The following is a 17,500-nucleotide window of genomic DNA, read 5'->3' on the forward strand; positions in this document are numbered from 1 at the left end:
ACGGGGGGCCCCCAAATTCGATGTTTATAAGTTAACCAGTGATTATGTTTTCAGGGGGCAAAAATCGTGCGAAAATTGCATGAATTAATGCCGGGCCCTGTTTTAAAAGGGTTTTTTTTCAGTTGAGATTCGGGCACCATTCATCGGCAAAATGTGTGAAAAATTTATTTTTGTGCGCTTCGCCCCTTTTCATTTTGTAGCTTTCTTTTTTGGAGGGGGGTTTTTTTGGGAAAAATTTTTTTTGCCCCTGTTATGCAAAAGGAAGGCCCTTAAATAAACCCGGGTTGGGAAATCCGTAGAATTTGTATGGTAACCAGCTTGAGGAAAACAAAAAACCGCGGAAAACCCAAACAAGAACCCCCTAAACGAACAACAAAAAAGGTGGGGAAAAAATTTGGGAAAAATAGGGAAACCATTAAAGGGGGGCCCCCCAATAACGGGGAAAAAACACCCAAAAAAGAATCCTCGACCCCCAAAGTGATTTAATATAGGGGGACTTATTTTCTAGTGGGAAAAATTTTCGGGGGATTGCCATAGGGGAAACCCCATTTAAACTGACCCCCGGTATTTCCCCCCTCACAGATATTTCGACACAAATAATTTCCGTAAACAGTACGGGCCGACTTAGTAAAAAGGGCGTCATTTAGCAAACCCCTTTGGGAGAAAAATTTTTAAAAAGGAAGGGGAAATATCTTAATGTGTAAAATAATAAGGAAATGCCCAAGTGAGCTTCTTGAAACCTCAGAGAAACGCGAAAAATCTAAAACTATACTGAAGCCAAATCTAAACTCTCATGTACTAAAATTTTTTGTGTGTGAAAAAATCTAAAATTTTCCTTTTATTTACTTTGAACTTGACTTGCTACTTTCATACATAACAAGGTGGGGGGTTTATTTGAATCGATTATTTTTTTAATGAATTAAAGTCAATATATTTGACTTAGATCGCTGCTTCAGATGCTGGGCAATGCCAGCCAGTGATCCGGGCACATTTACCCATTCAAAATATCAATTCGGAAACGCCGGGAGCTTTTCATAACTTGAGTGACCCTTTGAAAAAGTTTTTCCGCTTCATATAGTGTGGGGTGGTGTGTTTTTGTGTGTGTTTTGGGTTTGGTTGGGGGTTTTGTTGTGGGTGTGTGTGTGTGTGTTTGGGGTTTTGTTTTGGTGTTTTGTGTGCATATATAAAAATAAAATAAAATATTTTATAAATAATAATATTATATCTTGGGATTTTATTTATAAATATATATATATAATATATTTTATATATATAAAATATATTTTATAACAGGGCATAAAATTTTATTATATTATATATATATATATATAATTTAATATATAATTTGTAGCATATGATATATATATAAAATAATTAATATTTTAATATATTTTAAAAATATATATATTTTAAAAAATATATTTTAATTACATTTTAAAATATAACATATGCCCAAAATAATTGTCATATGTTATATTATTTTAAAATATATATATATATTATATATTACATTAGGGGGAAATTATTATGAATATATTTTAATAAACTTTATATATAAATTTCTATTTATATATATATATATATATATATAAAACTTTGAAGAAAAAGATGCAATTTAATATCTATATATAATATAAAATATTTTAATTTTTTATAATAAAATATAAACATATTTTATATATAAATAAAAAATTAAATATGTATTTTCCCCTAATATATATACATTTTAAGAAAATTTATGTATATTTATATATGTAAATTGTATATGATTTAAAATTTTTATGTGTTTTAATTATGTAAATATATGTAAAATCTTTAGAAAAATTAAGCATCTTAAGGTTTATAAAACAGTACCATTTCCCGCTCATATAAATCGAAGTTTGGACTGCCAGAAATTTGACAGTTTAAAAAGTCAGGGAATTTATGTCGGGTTCGCTAGAATTAAGGGGGGTCGGATCACATTTGACCTTTTCCCCAATATGAAAGTCTAATGAGCCGAAACCACGTCAATACCTTTAAATTAAAAAACAAAATTAAATAAATAAAAAAAACAAAAAATGAAATAAACCCAGACCCTTAAAATACAGGATTATATCACACAAGCGGTGGGGGGGCAGCGGGGGAGGGTTACAAGGCGGCGGGGAGTGTTGAAGTTTCTCAGCTGTAGGAAGGGGGAGGGGGGGAAACGCAAACCCGAATCACCGCCTTTTCGCCCTTTTCTTTTTTGTGAAGAGTCTCCGAAACTTGTCGAGAGGGGGAGTTTTATTTGTTTGTAAATCTTCCGAAAAAACTTACACCCCGAGGCGATGCCCATGAAATTCAAGACAATTTTAAATGTACTTCAATTTTGATAAAAATCTGCCAAAATTTTATATGCCCTTTAAAAATGAAACCCCAAAAGCATGGGGGGGAACGGAAAAAAATTTTTCCCTTTTTGAGCAAGGGTTTACGCGAGCTGACTGGGGGTTTCGCCCCGCCCCCTTTTTGCCTTTCAGGAGGGGGCTGCCCGTTTGCTTTAAAAATTTTCCCCCTTAAAGCCGTTTATTACGGGGAGTAATTATACTTTAACGCCCCAAAAGTTGCCCATTTTTTTGTAATTTTTATCCCCTTCTCTCCCAATGCCTGCCCTCTTTCATCCTCCTGACCCTGACCTGGTCTCAGCATTCGGTGACCTGGGGTTTCTCCGCGGAAAAATGAAAATAAAGATTAAAATAACCCCTACACAGCACCCCGTCGCAGTCTTACGCAATAAAAAATTTTCTCCCTTTATTTTCATAAAGATCGCCTTTTCCCACGTTTTTTGCCCTTTCTCCTTCCCCTTTGTTCATGTTTTTTCACGTTTCGTAGGATCGTTCCCTCCCCGATATGTTACCGTTTTCTCTGTCGGGTTTCCTTTACTTAAGAAGTAGTGATATGGTTTAAATTTAACCCATAGCGGAATAGATTTTTGCTCTTTAGAGGGCAAAGGTTTTGCATTTTTTTTTACAAGAAAAAAGTATAAAAAGGTCCCCCTTAATGTATAAACAAAATATGAAAAAAAAGGTGCTTATATATAAATTTTTATATATATATAATTTTATATATATATATATATTTTATATATATATAATATATATGTATTTTGTTGTATGTATGGAGGATGTTTCATAATTTATCTTTCTTTTTTTTCGGTATGTTTAGTTTGAGCCCCCCGTGGGTTTAAGCCTGTACTTAATTTTTTTTAGTTTTTGTTGTGATGCTCTTGGGTGGGGTAGTGGTAGGGTCCCCAAATTTCCCTTTCCCCGGAAAAGTGCCGGTGTTTCCGGTGAAAAAAGAGAGGAAAAAGCAAGAATTTTTTCGCAGACTATGTGTGTATGTGGGCCTTTTTGGGGTGTGTGTGTGGTGTGGGGGGTGTGTCGTGTGTGTGTGTGGTTTTTGTGTGGTGTGGCTGTTGTGTGTTGTGTGTGTTTGTGTGTGTGGGTGTGTGTTGTGGTGTGGGGGTGTTTTTTTGTCTTGGTGTGCAGAGGGAGAGACGAGAGAGAGAGGGGGAGAGAGAGAAGAAGAGGGGGAGAGAGGGGGGGGGGGGGAGGGAAAAAGAAAGAAGGGGAGAGAAAAAAAGAGGGGGAGAGGGGGATACAAAAGAGACAGGGCAGAGAGGGGAAAAAGAGAGCGAAACGGGGGAGAGAAGGGGAGAGAGAGAGAAAGAGAGAAAAAGGGGAGGGAGAGAATGAAGGGGGGTAGAGAAAAAGAGAGGGGGAGAGAGAGAGAGAATGGGGGTGGGGTTGTGTGTTTGTGGCGAGGGAAAAAGAGGGGAAGGGGAGAGGAGAGAGAGGGGGGAAAGTGTCGGAGACAGAGAGGAAAGAGGGGGGGGAAAGAGAAAGAAGGGGAGAAGAAATAGAGGGTAAAAAGGGGAGAGACAGAGAGATACAGACAGAAAGGGGGAAAGACGAGAGAGAGGAGAGAGGGGAGAGGAGAAAAGGGGGGAAAAGAAGGGGGGAACTGGGAAGGAAAAGGGGAAAGAGAGAAGGGGAATGTGTTTTTGTTTAGGTTTTGTTGGTTTTTGCATTGTGTGTGTTTTCTTTGTGTGTGTGGGGGTGTGTGGTTTTGGGGTTTTTTGTGTGTGTTTTTGTGTTTTGTGAGAGAGAGAGAGAGAAAAATGGGGGGGGGAGGGGGAGAGAGAGGGGGAGGGGAGAGGAGAGGGGGAGAGGGGAGAGAAAAGGGGAAAAAGCCTATAAATTTTTAGTATAATCTAATATATAAAATTTTGCATATATAAATATATATAATAAATAAAATATATTTAAAAATTTTATATATATACACATATATGTGCGGGGTGTGTGTGTGTGTGTGTGTGTGTTTGTGTGTGGGGGTGTGGGTGTTATGTGGTGTGGTGTGTGGTGTGTTTTGGTGTGTGTGTGTGGGTTATGGGTTTTTGGTTTTGGATGTGGGGTGTGTTTATGTGTGATGTGTGTGCCCTTCGTGCTTTTATTTACACCCCAAAACAAAACCACACATACAAAACACACAAACACACACAAACACACCCCACACACACACCCACTCAAACCACACGTGCACACCACACACCCCACACACACACACCCCAAAACACAACACCCCACACAAAAACCCAAAAAACCACACACACAAACCCACACAAACCCCACACACCCCACACACAACTCATACAACAAAAAAACATACTCCCCACACGAAAAAACAAAAAACACACACCACACACATATACCCCACATAAAAAAGAAAAGAGAGAAGGGGAAAAAGGGGGAGAGGGGGAAAAGAAAAGAGAGAGAGGAAGGAGGGGGAGAGGGGAAAAGGGGGTGAAAAAGGAGGGAAAAAAAGGGGAGAGAGAGGGAAAAGGGGAGGGGGAGGAGAGAAGGGGAAAAGAGAGGGGGAAGAGAGAAGGGAGGGGGAGAAAAAGGGGGAGAGAGAGACCGGGGAGGGGGGAGAGAAAAGATGAGAGAAAAGGGGAGAGAGAGAGACCGAGAGGTGAAAATGGGGCGAGAGAGAAAAAAAGGGGGTTTTAGGGGGAGCCGGGGGGCGGGGCAGAAAAGAAAAAGGGGGAGAGGAGGGGGAGGGGAAAAAGGGGGAGGAGAGAAAGAGAGGGGAGAAAAAAAAGAGGGGGGAAAAAAAAGGGGAGGGGGGGAAAAAGAAAGAGGGATGGAGGGGGGGAAAAGAGGGGGAAGAGGGAGGGAAAAAGAAAAGAAGGAGGGGGAAAGAGAGAAAAAGGAGGGCAGGAGGGACAATGAAAGAAGAGAGGAAAAGAGAAGAATTTGTGCGCATGGATCTGTGGGAGGTGTGCTTTGGGGGTGTGTGGGTGTGTGTGTGTGGGGGTGGTGTGTTTGTGTGTGTGTTGTTGGTGATGCCCAATGAAAATTTCCAACCCTAGTCCCGTTGGGTAGTGCAAATGGACTCCGACCCCCGTGGGGCCCCCTTCAAGCCCCGGGGCCCGGGGAGTTTCAACTCACCCGCGCCGACAGCGGGCCCCAAACCCCATCTAAAGGGAGGGGACAAAATATCGCCCTGAGAGGTCTTGGGCCGAGTTTAATTCCCCCCCGCGGGAGTCCCTTAAAAAAAAATTTTACGTTTTTGATGGCCCGAGCCCGGGGGAAAACGAAATTTTCGCCCTTTAGAAACAAACACAGGTGTCGTAGGGGGAAAATCAAACCCGGGCACCCAAAACCCCGGGTTTATTAGGAAGGGGACCAATCAGGCAAAGGTTTGGGACTACCATGTAAAAAACCCCTCAGTAAAAATGAGGGGAGGCCTATTTTTCTGCGGGAATGGGGAAAGGACACAAAACCACACACACACACACACACAAAACACACAACCCCACACACACACACACACACACAACACAAACACACACACAAACACCACACATAAAAATGCCCAAAAATTATATATATATATAAATTATTATATAATATATATAAAAATATATTTATATTGTATATATAACATTTCCTTTTTATCTATCACATCATTTATCTATATCTATATATTAATATTTATATATATAATATTTTTATATTTATTATTACCTATAAAAATTACATGTACAATTTTATATATAAAATATTTAAAATATATAAATATTTTATATATATATATATTTATAATATAATATGGGTGTGTGTGTGTTTTGTGTTTTGTGTGTGTGTGTGTGTGTGTGTATGTGGGTTGTGTTGTATGTGTGTATGGGTTTTGTGTGTGAGGGAAAAGAGAGGGGAGAGGGGAGAGAAGGGGGGAAGAGGGGGGAGAGAGGGGGGGGGAGAGAGAGGAGAGAAAGGGAGAGAGGGGGAAAAGAGAAGGGGGGGGAGAGAAGGGGGAGAGGAAAAGGGAGGGAGGGGGAGAGGAGAGAGAGGTTTTTGGGGGGAGAGAGAAAAGGGCAGAGGAAGAAAATGGGGAAAAGAGATTTCCCCAGAGAGAGCAGAGAGGGGAGAGGGAAAACAGAGGGGACAAAAAGACAGAAGGGGGAAAAAAAGGGAGAGGGGAGGGGGGAGAGAGAGAGAAAAAGAGAGAGGGGAGAGAGGAAAAGAGGGGAAAAACAGGGGGAGAGACAGAGAGAGAGAAGGGGAGAGGGGAGTACGAGAGAAAAGGGGAGGGGAGGGGAGAGAGGCAAAAAAGAGAAGAGGAGAGAGAGAGAGAAGGGGAGAGACGAGACCCCGAGACAGAAGAGAAAAAAAGAGCGAGAAAAGAAAAAAGAGGAAAGAGTGAGAGGGTGGAAACTATAAATTTTAAATTTTTTATTCTAATTAAAAGAAAAGTATATTATCATCATCATCTATTATTTACTATTGTTTTTTATCTATCCCATTATCTATCACTATCCATTTTATCTATCTATCTATCCCATTTTCTATCTATATATATATAATATATATATTATTATATAATATATATAAAAATTAATTTTGTGGTGGTGTGTGTGTGCGGTGTGTTTTATATTTTTTACACACCCACACACGCATAAATTTGCGCCGGGACGCATGATACACCCCACACATACACCCCCACACAAACCCCACACACACGCACACCAAAACACACACACACCACAACACACACACACACACACACACCACACACACACACGCAAAACAACGCACACCCCACGCACACAAAACGCACACACACGCACCCCACACGCCCCACCAAACAAACAACCCACACCTTTACACTCAAATAATATGTGGGGTTAAATATATATATTATATATATATATTACATTAATATAAGGGAAATTTTAAAGTAATGGTCTATATTTATTATTATATATAATAGAATTTTGTAAATATAATATATATAATATATTATAAAAATATATATTATTATTGGAATAAAAATATAGGGATTTATTTTTTATAAAATAAATTATAGATATAAATATTTAAAAATATAAAATAATATATATGTAGAAAATAGTATAAAATATATATAAAAATAGTAATATATTTTTAATATAAATTAATATATATATAAAATATATTAAAAATATAAACACCCCACAACACACACACACACACAATAATAAATTTAATATTATAATTTTATATAAAATATATAATACAACAACACACCACAAACACACACACATAATAATATTAATTTTATATATAATATATATAATATATATATATTTTATAATATATATGTGTTGGGGGGGTGTGTTCGTGTTTTGGGTGTGTGTGGGGGTGTGTGTGGTGTTTTTGGGTATTTTATTAAAAAAAATAATTATAAAAATATATATATAAATATTAATAAATATACAAAATATCTATACTTTTACGTGTGTGTCTGTAAGGGGGTGTGTGTGTGGGGGGGAAAGAGACGGGGAGAAAAGAGAGAGAGAGAAAGAGAGAAGGGGGAAAAGGGGGGATGGGGGAGGGGGGGAAGAGAAGGAGGGGGGAAGAGGGGGGGAGAGGGGAAGAGGAGAGAGGAGAGGAGAGAGGGGGGGGAGAGGAGGGGGTGGGGAGAAAAAGGGGGAGAGGGGGAGAAAAGGGGGGGAAATTTTTATCTATATATTTTATTTATAGTGGGATAAATTTATTATATTTTGTGGGGGTTGGTGTATATATGTATTTTTATATATATAAAAAAATAAATACATACTTTTTTATTTACTAAAATAGATAGATAGATGAAAAGAAGAAAAGATAGATAGATTTTTTTTTTTAGAATCGAGGATGGGAAGGGGGCGGGTGACCCTATCCCAACTGCCCCGGTGGGGAAAAGTAATGGGTATTTTTTTAATTCACCCTTTAAAATTGGCGTTTTTCTGTTTCTAATTTAAGGGGAGGGCGAGGGTGTGCGAGGTTTGGTGGTGTCTTGGTTTAAAATTTTAAAAACATTTCCCAAAGGGCCTTAAAACACCCCACAAAAACCCGGCCAGAACCCGGGGGGGAGTTAGGGATAAACCCCCTCTTCCCCTAAAGGGACACTTTAAAAAATCCAAATGGAAATCGATTTTTTCAGGGGTTTTTTTTCTCTCTCTCTTCCCCTTCTCTCTATCCTCTCTCTTTTTTCTCTCTCTCTTTCTCTATTTTCCCCTCTCATTTTTGATTGTCCAATTTTTAAAATCAGCTTTGAAAAACTTGGCGTCCCTGTTGGGTTATTGCCCATTGTTATAATTTTTTTTTCTCTCTCTCAAATGCACAGAGGTTTGAATTTTTTTTAAAAGAAAGGAAAAAAGGTTTGGATCTAATTTTTATAGTTTCAATTTTTTTTGTCTTTTTTAAAATCCTCTCTCTTCTTTTCTCTCTCTTTCTTTTCTCTCTCTCTTCTTCCCCGGCTCTCCCCTTTTCTGTTCCCCTCTCTCCCCTGTTTTCCCCACCCTGTCTCTCTATTGTCTCTGGGCTCTCCTCCTTTCTTTTCTATCTCCCCGGAATTAAATTTTAGCTTTTTTTTGGGGGGGGGGGCCTGCAGCTCCGAAGATTTTTTTTTTTTTTTGTCAGGAGCATTTTTAAATTTCGATCAGAGCCCCACCCCCCAAAAAGAAAAGAAAAAAAAAATATCTCGTCCCTTTTTTTTTCTAGGGGTCCTGATTTTTTTTTTTTTTTTTTTTTTTTTTTTCTTCTCATTTTTTCCTCTTTATTTTTTGGAGCATTATCAATCTACGATCAGAGCAACCCCCCCCCCCCCCCCCCCCCCCCAAGACGCTCTATTCTCTCTTCTTCCTCCCTCTTTTCTTCCTTTTTTATACATCCTTCTCGTTTTGCTGATAAAATAAAAAGAAATACCTACAAATATGGCCCCTTTTCAAAGGAAAAAAAAGACATTCATTTTAAAATATTACAGCCGAGCACAGGAGCTTAAAAGTACATAAAAATGGCCCGCCTTAATTTTGCGCGCATTATTGACAGTATACAAAAAACGAGGAAATCGTTGGGAAAAGTAGCGTATGCAAGCAAGATTGACCGTCGATCCGGTACAAGGGCTAAAGCCACCACCTGGTTTTAAATTTGGCCCCGGAACCGAGGATTATGGTTCTTAAAGGGAAAGGGAAGTTTTAAGGGGGTGAATTTAAACGATAGGAAGAAGTGTAAGTGTATTTGAAGTTACAAGGCTCAAAAGGGGGCCCAAAACTGGTTAGCGTGGTTTCGGGACGAGATGGGGGTTTCGCCCTCGACCCGAAGCGATGAAAAAAAGATTTAAGGGGTTTGAACTCGTTTCAGTTTAAAAAAATCCAATAATTATATGCCAAAAAATTAAAACCGGGGGGGGGGGGGTGTTTTTTCCCTAAATTTTCCCCCTTCTTTTTAAAATTTTAAAAAAAGGCAGAGCAGGGAGGCATACTTTGGGGGTTTCCAAAAAACTTCTAAAGGGTTAAATTTGACAAACTGGAGGGGGGTGCAGATGGGGGGCTAAAAAATTCAATTCATTTTTTTTCAAAAAAAAAAAAAAAAAAAAAAAGGTTGAAAAAAACAGGTAAAATACAAATTTAAACACAAAAAGCGACAAGAATTTAAAACAAGAACAACAAAAATGCGAGTTAAAAAATTCAAAGGGGATAAAAAAAAAAAAAAAAAAAAAAAGCAAAAGGAGAGCACATCACCCCATCAAATTTCAGAGAAAAAAGGTTTAAAAAAAGCCCCCTTACCGTATAGCTGTTTTTCTTACGACCAGGAAACCATCCCCGACGCGGGCCCCCGACCAAAAAGCTTTTCCCCGCCTGACCTGGCGCCCCCCCGGGTATAATATACAAACCCCCCCACAAGTAAAAAGATATAAGAGGGTCAACCCAGGGAAAGGTGCATTCCTCTCAGAAGGGCCGGGTGTTTTTCCCTCTTTTCCCAAAAGAAGATTTTTTTTTTTTAAAAAAAAAACCAAAATTTTAAAACCTGCCATTAAAAAAAAAAGGGGAGCCAGTTTTAAATGAAATGATTAAAAGAAAGAAAGAAAAAAAAAAAATACTATTTTAGCCCCAGACATCATTTAATTTTCTCCAATTTCAGATGGATTTAAAAGAAAATGGAAAAAAAAAAAAAAATAATAAAGAATTAAAAAAAAGAAAATTAAAACCCCCCAAAAAAAAAACAAAGCCCATCATTTAAAAAATTTCTCGCCCCCTTTCCTGGACCCCCATACAGTCATTGACGGCCACAGCCCGCAAGCGGAAAAGGGGGAAGTTTCCATTTATCTTTCCCTCTTTGATGGGTCGAGATTCCTTTCCCCGAAAAAAAGCTTGTTTTAGAGGGAAAAAAGTTTGGTTTCCAGTGTCAACAAAAAAAATTTGTATTTGTTTTAAAAGTTTTTTTATTTGGGTTTTGGTGTAGAAAAGATCTAAAAATAAATTTTAAAGCATTTCCCCTTGGAAAATATAAAAACTGGGGGAAAAAAAAAAAAAAAAATGCCCAAAGAAAAAAGGTAGGCCTTGGGAAAGAATTTTTTGCTTGTTTAAGAAAAAGGGCCCAGTTTTTTAAAAGAGACGAAAATACAAAAACGGCTCTCCCCGTTTATATTTAAAGGGTAAAAAAAAAAACCAAAAAACTACGGTACTAAGTAAATAAAAACAGGTAAAAGATTATGAAAAAAATTTAAAACAGAAACGGCCAAATTTTTTTTTCGCAATCCCCCCCCTCCGTTTTTTTTAAAAAAACGACATTAAAATACACACATATATTAAAAATCATAAATTTCATATTAATAAAATTTGGGTAATAATAATTAATATCGATCAGTTTAAAAGGGGTCATTTTAAAAATTTACCTTATAAACGTGCGCTTGAAAATAACTGAATGTCGGTACGATTAGCCTCCTCCTCCCGACTCGCAAGTTCTTTGGCCGCGCGACACCGACGAAGCAACACGCACTACGCGAGGGGTTTTTTATTTTTACGGCGTTTGTTTTGGGGTTTTTTTTTTTTTCATTTCCCAGGGAGTGGTTTTAAAAACGTAGCCCAAAGATTTATGCTAAGTCTTTTTTTTTGGTTTTTAGAAAAGGGGAAAAAAAACCCTGAGGGGGTTTATACGTTGATGAAAGGCGCTCGGGGGGCTTTTAAATTGTGGGCCCAAATTAAAAAAAAGGGAAAAGAGAGGGGGGGAGAAAGAGCGAGAACAGACTCATTTAAAACGGAGGGTAAAAAAAAAGTGAAAAAAAAAAAGAGAGAAAGTGAAGGGAAAGAGGGGAAGAAGAATGGAAAAATGAGGAGAAAGTACCCGTTTAAAAGAATCCCGGGTTTGAAAATTGGAATAGATTTTTTTCCTGGGATTGTTTTCAAAGTAAAAAATATAAAAGGATCGGGACCCCCGGAGAGACAAAGTCCCGAAACCCGAACCAGGGGGCCCCTGGGGGACGTTTTTTTTTTTTTTTTTTTTTTTTTTTTTTTTTTTTTTTTTTTTGGGGGGGGGGGGTGAATATCGAGGAGATCGCTAATAAACGGTAATAATAAAGTTTCCATGACGTGGAAAATTTAAAAACCAACCAAAAAAAAATTCGCAGTAGATCGGGTCGGCGAACAAACAAGCAAACAAACGTACGATTTACATGACCGCCGGCCCCCCCCCCCCCCAAATCGCCGTGTTTCCCCAAAAAGACCCCCGGGCCCCCCTTTTCCTCGCCCCAAATTGCTAGTTTGGGGGCCGTAAAAAAACCAAAAAAACCTTCCCAACCCAAAACATTTTACATACCCTTTGTATGGAGGGGACAGGGGAGCTCAGGGATCGAAAATTTTCCAAACCCTCTGCACGTTATTTTCGAGTAGAATTTGGGAATTAAGATCATGCTGTGACCAAGGCCCGGGGAAAACATGAACCACCGTTAAAAGAAGAATTAAAAAAGGGGACTATAAAAACGCGACGGTTGCTTCGACTCATGCCCAAATTTCCGCGTCAAGTTTTAAAAAAGAAGTTTAGGGCTCAATGCGATATTTTTAGATTTTTTTTTCTTCCCGCTGTTTTTTCGAGTTTTTAAAAAGCTCTTTAAACAAATCGATAAATAAATTTTAAATTAAAAAAAATTTAAAAATTTAAAAAAATTTAAAACTGGGGTTTTTAAACGAAGTAAATATTGTCGTTGCAACTGTCAAAAAAAAGGGTGCGATGTTTTAAATATTTTTAAAGGGAAACCCCTTTTTCCCAAACAGGGTTTTAACAGAGCAGAAAAGGAAGCAGCGAAGAAAAGTGGTTGGATTTTAAAATTGTATATGACCAAAACCTAACAAGAGATTTAAAAATGGCAAAAAAAGGGTATCAGAAATTTCTGAATAGCCCGAAAAAACCGAGCATCCTTTGGCCCAAAATAAAAAATTTTTGCCGCAATCTTACATTAACACCAAGCCCCAGCCGAATGTGAACCCAGGCTTTAGCAAAACGGGAAATGAGCAACACACAAGAGAACCCCCTGCAGTTTCAAAAATCATTTTCATCACAAGGGAGAATCTTTTGGGGACTTTAGCCCAAAACCCGCCCTTTAGAAGGGGGAGACCCGCCCTTCCCGAATGGGGTGGGGGGGGGGGCCCGCCATTTAAGGGAAATGGATGACAAACCATTTAGGAGTGGAGGGCCCGAAAAAAGAAGTGGATGACCAGCCCTTTGGAGTGGGTGACCAGCCCTTCAGAAATGGATGACCCGCCATCAGGGAAGGGGGTGACCCGCCATCAGGGAAAGGGGGTGACCACCATTAGGAGGGGGAGACCAAACCATTTAGAAGTGGAATGACAGCCATTAGAAGTGGGTGACCGCCCCCTTTAGGGAAAGGGGTGACCAAACCATTTAAAGTGGGTGACCAAACCCTTTTGAAGTGGAGACCAGCCTTTTAAAAAAAGTGGATGGACATGGCCCAAAGGGGACAAAGGGGCACCCCGGGGGCAAAACAACTTTTCCCGGCCCCAAAAAAGAAAAAGGTGGTTTTTTTTAGTCTCATCAGAGGAAGAGGGGTAGTCTATCCCATGGGAGCGGATGGCCAATTCCTTTTTAAGGGGTTTAACAAAAAAAAAAAATTTTTGTTTTTTTGGTCACTTTTATCATGTAAAAGGCAAGTACGTAAAAAGTACAGTATTAATGTAAGTACCAGGCAATTTAGGCTGCAGCTTTATCTTATAAACATGTATGAAATGCAGCACCAGTAGCATAACATGCAGGACGAGTAGAATTTAGCAACTGCTCGTCCTGCAGGATGAGTGGCTCTGAATTTTTTTTTTGATCCCTGGAGCTACGGCAAGGAGGAATTCGTGGAAACGTTTGTTAGACTCGGGGATATTCATCTGATTTTTTTTTTTTTTTTTTTTTTTTTTTTTTTTTTTTTTTTTTTTACGCACCACAGCCACTGTCACAGTCTTGACACCGGTTAGTCATACTTGAAACTGACCGGCTGTCAAAGTGGCCATTCCTTAGTTTACGCGCGCGAAGTGTGAAATGAAATCATTGTAAAATAAATAAACACAGGCCTTAACTGACGAAACAAGGTCAATATGAAACAGACAAAAAATATTTTTAGTATTATTTGAAATGTATATAAGAAAAAATACACACTTTATGAACACAATATAAACAACACTTTCACACAACGCCACCCTCCCAGGAGCCCCACACTCATACACACTCCAGCTTATACATCTTGTAATACCTGCCATTGTAATAAACCCATTTTCACTTCCACCCCCTTTCCCCCGAATTCTTCTGCCCCTTCCTTTCTTCCCTCCCACTCCCCTATACCCCCCTCTTTCCTTTCTTATGCTCACTCCATTCTTCCGCAAGCCCACTTTCTCGCACTCCCTCCTTCCTGCACCCCCTCCCCCTCCTCCACATAATCTCAACGTATAATTTGGAAGATCTACCTCTGCGGAGACACTTTGTGCAACCCTCGAGGAAGGGCCTTGGAGTCCTTGTTCTTAAGAGTAGATGCAGTTTTACTGAACAGTAACACTCCCACACATTTCCAAATTCAAACTGGGACGTTCTCCAGTATTGACCTGTCAGTTGGTTGACCTGATTCACAGTTGGATTTTATTGTCCCGTAATTTAATTCCTGTAGGTTGGTGACAGCACATGGATCTGAGTGGGGTTGATTTATTCATTTTAACAAAGGGTGGACTAGACACCTATGACCAGTTGTAACATTTATCCACTGCACCAAGTGTAACCTATCTGCGTGAATCAGTCACTTCATTGCCCTGTGTGTGGATTGTGAGATGGTCTAGGTAGGTAAAAGAAAACTAAAGATTATGTCTATCTATTATCATTATATAATGTATTGGTGAATACCATGTAAGTCTGAAAAGTATGCTCTCCATATGTGTACTTATTTTAATGTAGGTCTATTATATATACTCAAATAAATGAACAAATAGTAATACTTAAGAAATATTACAGATAATGAAGAGTGTGGAGGTTGTTTGTCTTGTTGACTTATAAATGCTAGAAAATATTGTTTATCAAACAAATCTTTTTCCTCAGTAAATTATTATGCTTTTCAGGGGATATTTTTGCACAAATGCTTATAAGATGAGAGATAATTGCCTTAGTTGTATTTGTTATGTTTCTAAAGAAAGTGATAGGAAAAATCTATGAATTTTTTAGATGCAGAGTGTTTTTTGTACTCCTAAGGCGACAATTTTGTCCCTTTTAGTTTATTGTCAGACTCTAAATAAATAACCCTACTGTAGGTTGTGATATTGAAGTTAATTGTAATAATGATAATAAGCCGTGTGTGTGTGCGCTTTTTTGTCTGCCTTCCTCTGCCTCTCTGCCTTTGACAGTTTATATTTATATCCTTAACTCTCCCCCCCCCTCCTCTCTCTCTATCACTTCTCGATCATCTCTCTTCCCCTCTCTCTCTCACTCTCTCTTTTCCCCGCCATTCTCCTTTTTCTATGTTGCTTCCTCCTCCCGTCCTTCTTGCTGCTTTTCCAGTTGTCTCTATTCCTTTCTATTAATGTAATCCCTCTATCTCTCTTTTTACTCCAGAAATTTTCTTCATCATTTATCTTTCATTGTATTAAAATTTTTTTTTTTTTTCAGAATGGATCATCCCCAGGGTGCTATACCGCCGCCCCCCCCAAACGCGCAGCAACCATTGGAGCAAGGGGCAACTGGTGTCGTGCCTCCGATGACACCGAAAGGCAGTGACAAAGAACTGCCAGGGTATGTATATTCGTATAACGTGTGTATATACAGCTCACAATGTGCCCTGCGAGATACCAGATATATACCATTTGTATTTTACCAGAAACAATATATATTTTACAAACATAATGGATGGAAATGGTTTATCTTGCTGCTTCTGCCAGCTACTTAGATTTTAATAATTCTAAATAAGTTGGAAATCCATTGAAAATCTTTATTTTACAACCTATCACTTATTATGCCTGTTCCAAACATACCTTTACTTTTTAGTAAGAAATACCTCTTTTTAATTAATATCATGCCTGTTCCAAACATGCCTTTACTCTTTTGTAAGAAATACCTGTTTTAATCAATTTAAAGGAACATTTATGCTTACATGTATTCATGTTTAATAGATTAGAGCAAGATGAAATATTCAATAGCACACCATCTAGGGTAACTAACACCTATGAGTAACCGAATACTAAAATACGTATGAAAGTCATGAATTTAAGGCCTTCTGAAAATCACCTAAGGTCACAATGCTCCTTTGATTCTTTTTGCTAAGTAAAGTTTTAAGATTTTGAGCAAATTGTTCTGGGCTTAGCATCCTTCGTTTCCCTCCCTCTGTGGAGAATATATGGAATACTGGGCTGGATTTGGGAAGTGACAGGGAAGTGTCTCTTGCATATGTCACCTCATCCCGCATCCGTTGAGATTTTAATTTGTAATCATCCTTAGTAGTACTTAAGTAAGCACTGATTTCCTCTTCTGATGTGAATGGTCCACCCTGTGTTTTAAGCTTTTCCAGGATATTTAGCTTTCTGTTCTCAATACGGAGATTATTTGCTTCTTTCTTGCTCAGCCCAACTGCTTGCAACTCTTGTTGTCTAATCTCCCATTTAAATCTGATTTCATCCAGCTGCTTAACAACAGAACCCATTTTTCTGAAGTCACTATTAATGTTGGTTCTTAGTTTGCTGGTCTCTTTCAACACAGTACCTCTAGCAACAGGGTCAAGACTTGCCTTCTTTTTAAGCCTTTGGTCTGTCTCCACATTTTCTCTCCATCTCCAGGTTATGAACTGGGGTTTGATCAATTTCATGGCATTGATCAAAGACTGGGTATTCTTGAGGAAAATTCCCAAACCATAATACTTCCCTCTCTGCATAGCTAAAACGTGTGCCAACTGTGGAAGTAGTTTCTTTGTCAGAGCTAAGCAATCAATTAAGTGTTTGTTAGCCACTTGTTTCACTGAACCAATCACATTCTTTCCATAGGCATCTTTGACTTCATTAAATAGATCAGAATGAACACAGGAAAATGCTAGACTTTCTAGTTGGAAGAAATCTTCAGTAACATCATTTGCAAGAAGCTCTTCATATAAAGATTTGAATCTTTCTTTCAGCTTACTGTGTGTTGCTCCTTTAGATATAGTAAGGGCATGGAATGGTGTAACTAGTTGAACTCCAATTATTGCTACTACTGCAGCTGTCTTTATGTATTCTAGAGATAGAGCATCCCTCACTAGACATGCTAACTTATTTGTGATGTCCTCATGCTCCTCAAGAAAGTCCCAGAAGTCTGTCCAGTGGTAGCACATGATAGCACAGCAAACATGGCATCTTTAAGATGAAAAAGCTTTGGCTCTTTTCCTTGATCTTTTAGGGCAAGACAAAAGTCTTTATTCTAGTTCCAGGGTTTTTTAATATTATCTGGTCCAAAGAGGTTTAGACACAAGGATACAGCTGTCATGGAAACTGAATCCTTTTTTTTTCATTAACATCTACATCAAGGAGGAAGGTATTAAAGATATTTTCCACTCCTATTTTCATTTTAATTTCACTGATCTCCTTGTTCATGGATCTATCAAAACCAAGGGCAGTGTATCACAAAATATCTGACCAACCTTGTCAGCTCGGCCAAATTCTCTAGCAAGATCAGCTATCCCT

At 38.5% G+C, this 17,500-nt stretch overlaps 1 protein-coding gene across 1 annotated transcript in view; it reads left to right on the top strand.

Annotated features, from left to right (window-relative positions):
• Positions 1 to 11,266: 11,266 nt before the first annotated feature.
• LOC119573732 overlaps positions 11,267 to 17,500 on the top strand; it is a 7,419-nt gene continuing 1,185 nt past the window's right edge. Inside the window, exons 1-2 of the mRNA XM_037920836.1 lie at positions 11,267 to 11,326; positions 15,465 to 15,587. Of these exons, the coding sequence (XP_037776764.1) occupies positions 15,466 to 15,587 (122 nt within the window). The 5' untranslated portion in view covers positions 11,267 to 11,326; position 15,465. The remainder of the gene's footprint in view (positions 11,327 to 15,464; positions 15,588 to 17,500) is intronic.

Source organism: Penaeus monodon, chromosome 6 (genome assembly GCF_015228065.2).
Source record: "Penaeus monodon isolate SGIC_2016 chromosome 6, NSTDA_Pmon_1, whole genome shotgun sequence".
NCBI lineage: Eukaryota > Metazoa > Arthropoda > Malacostraca > Decapoda > Penaeidae > Penaeus > Penaeus monodon.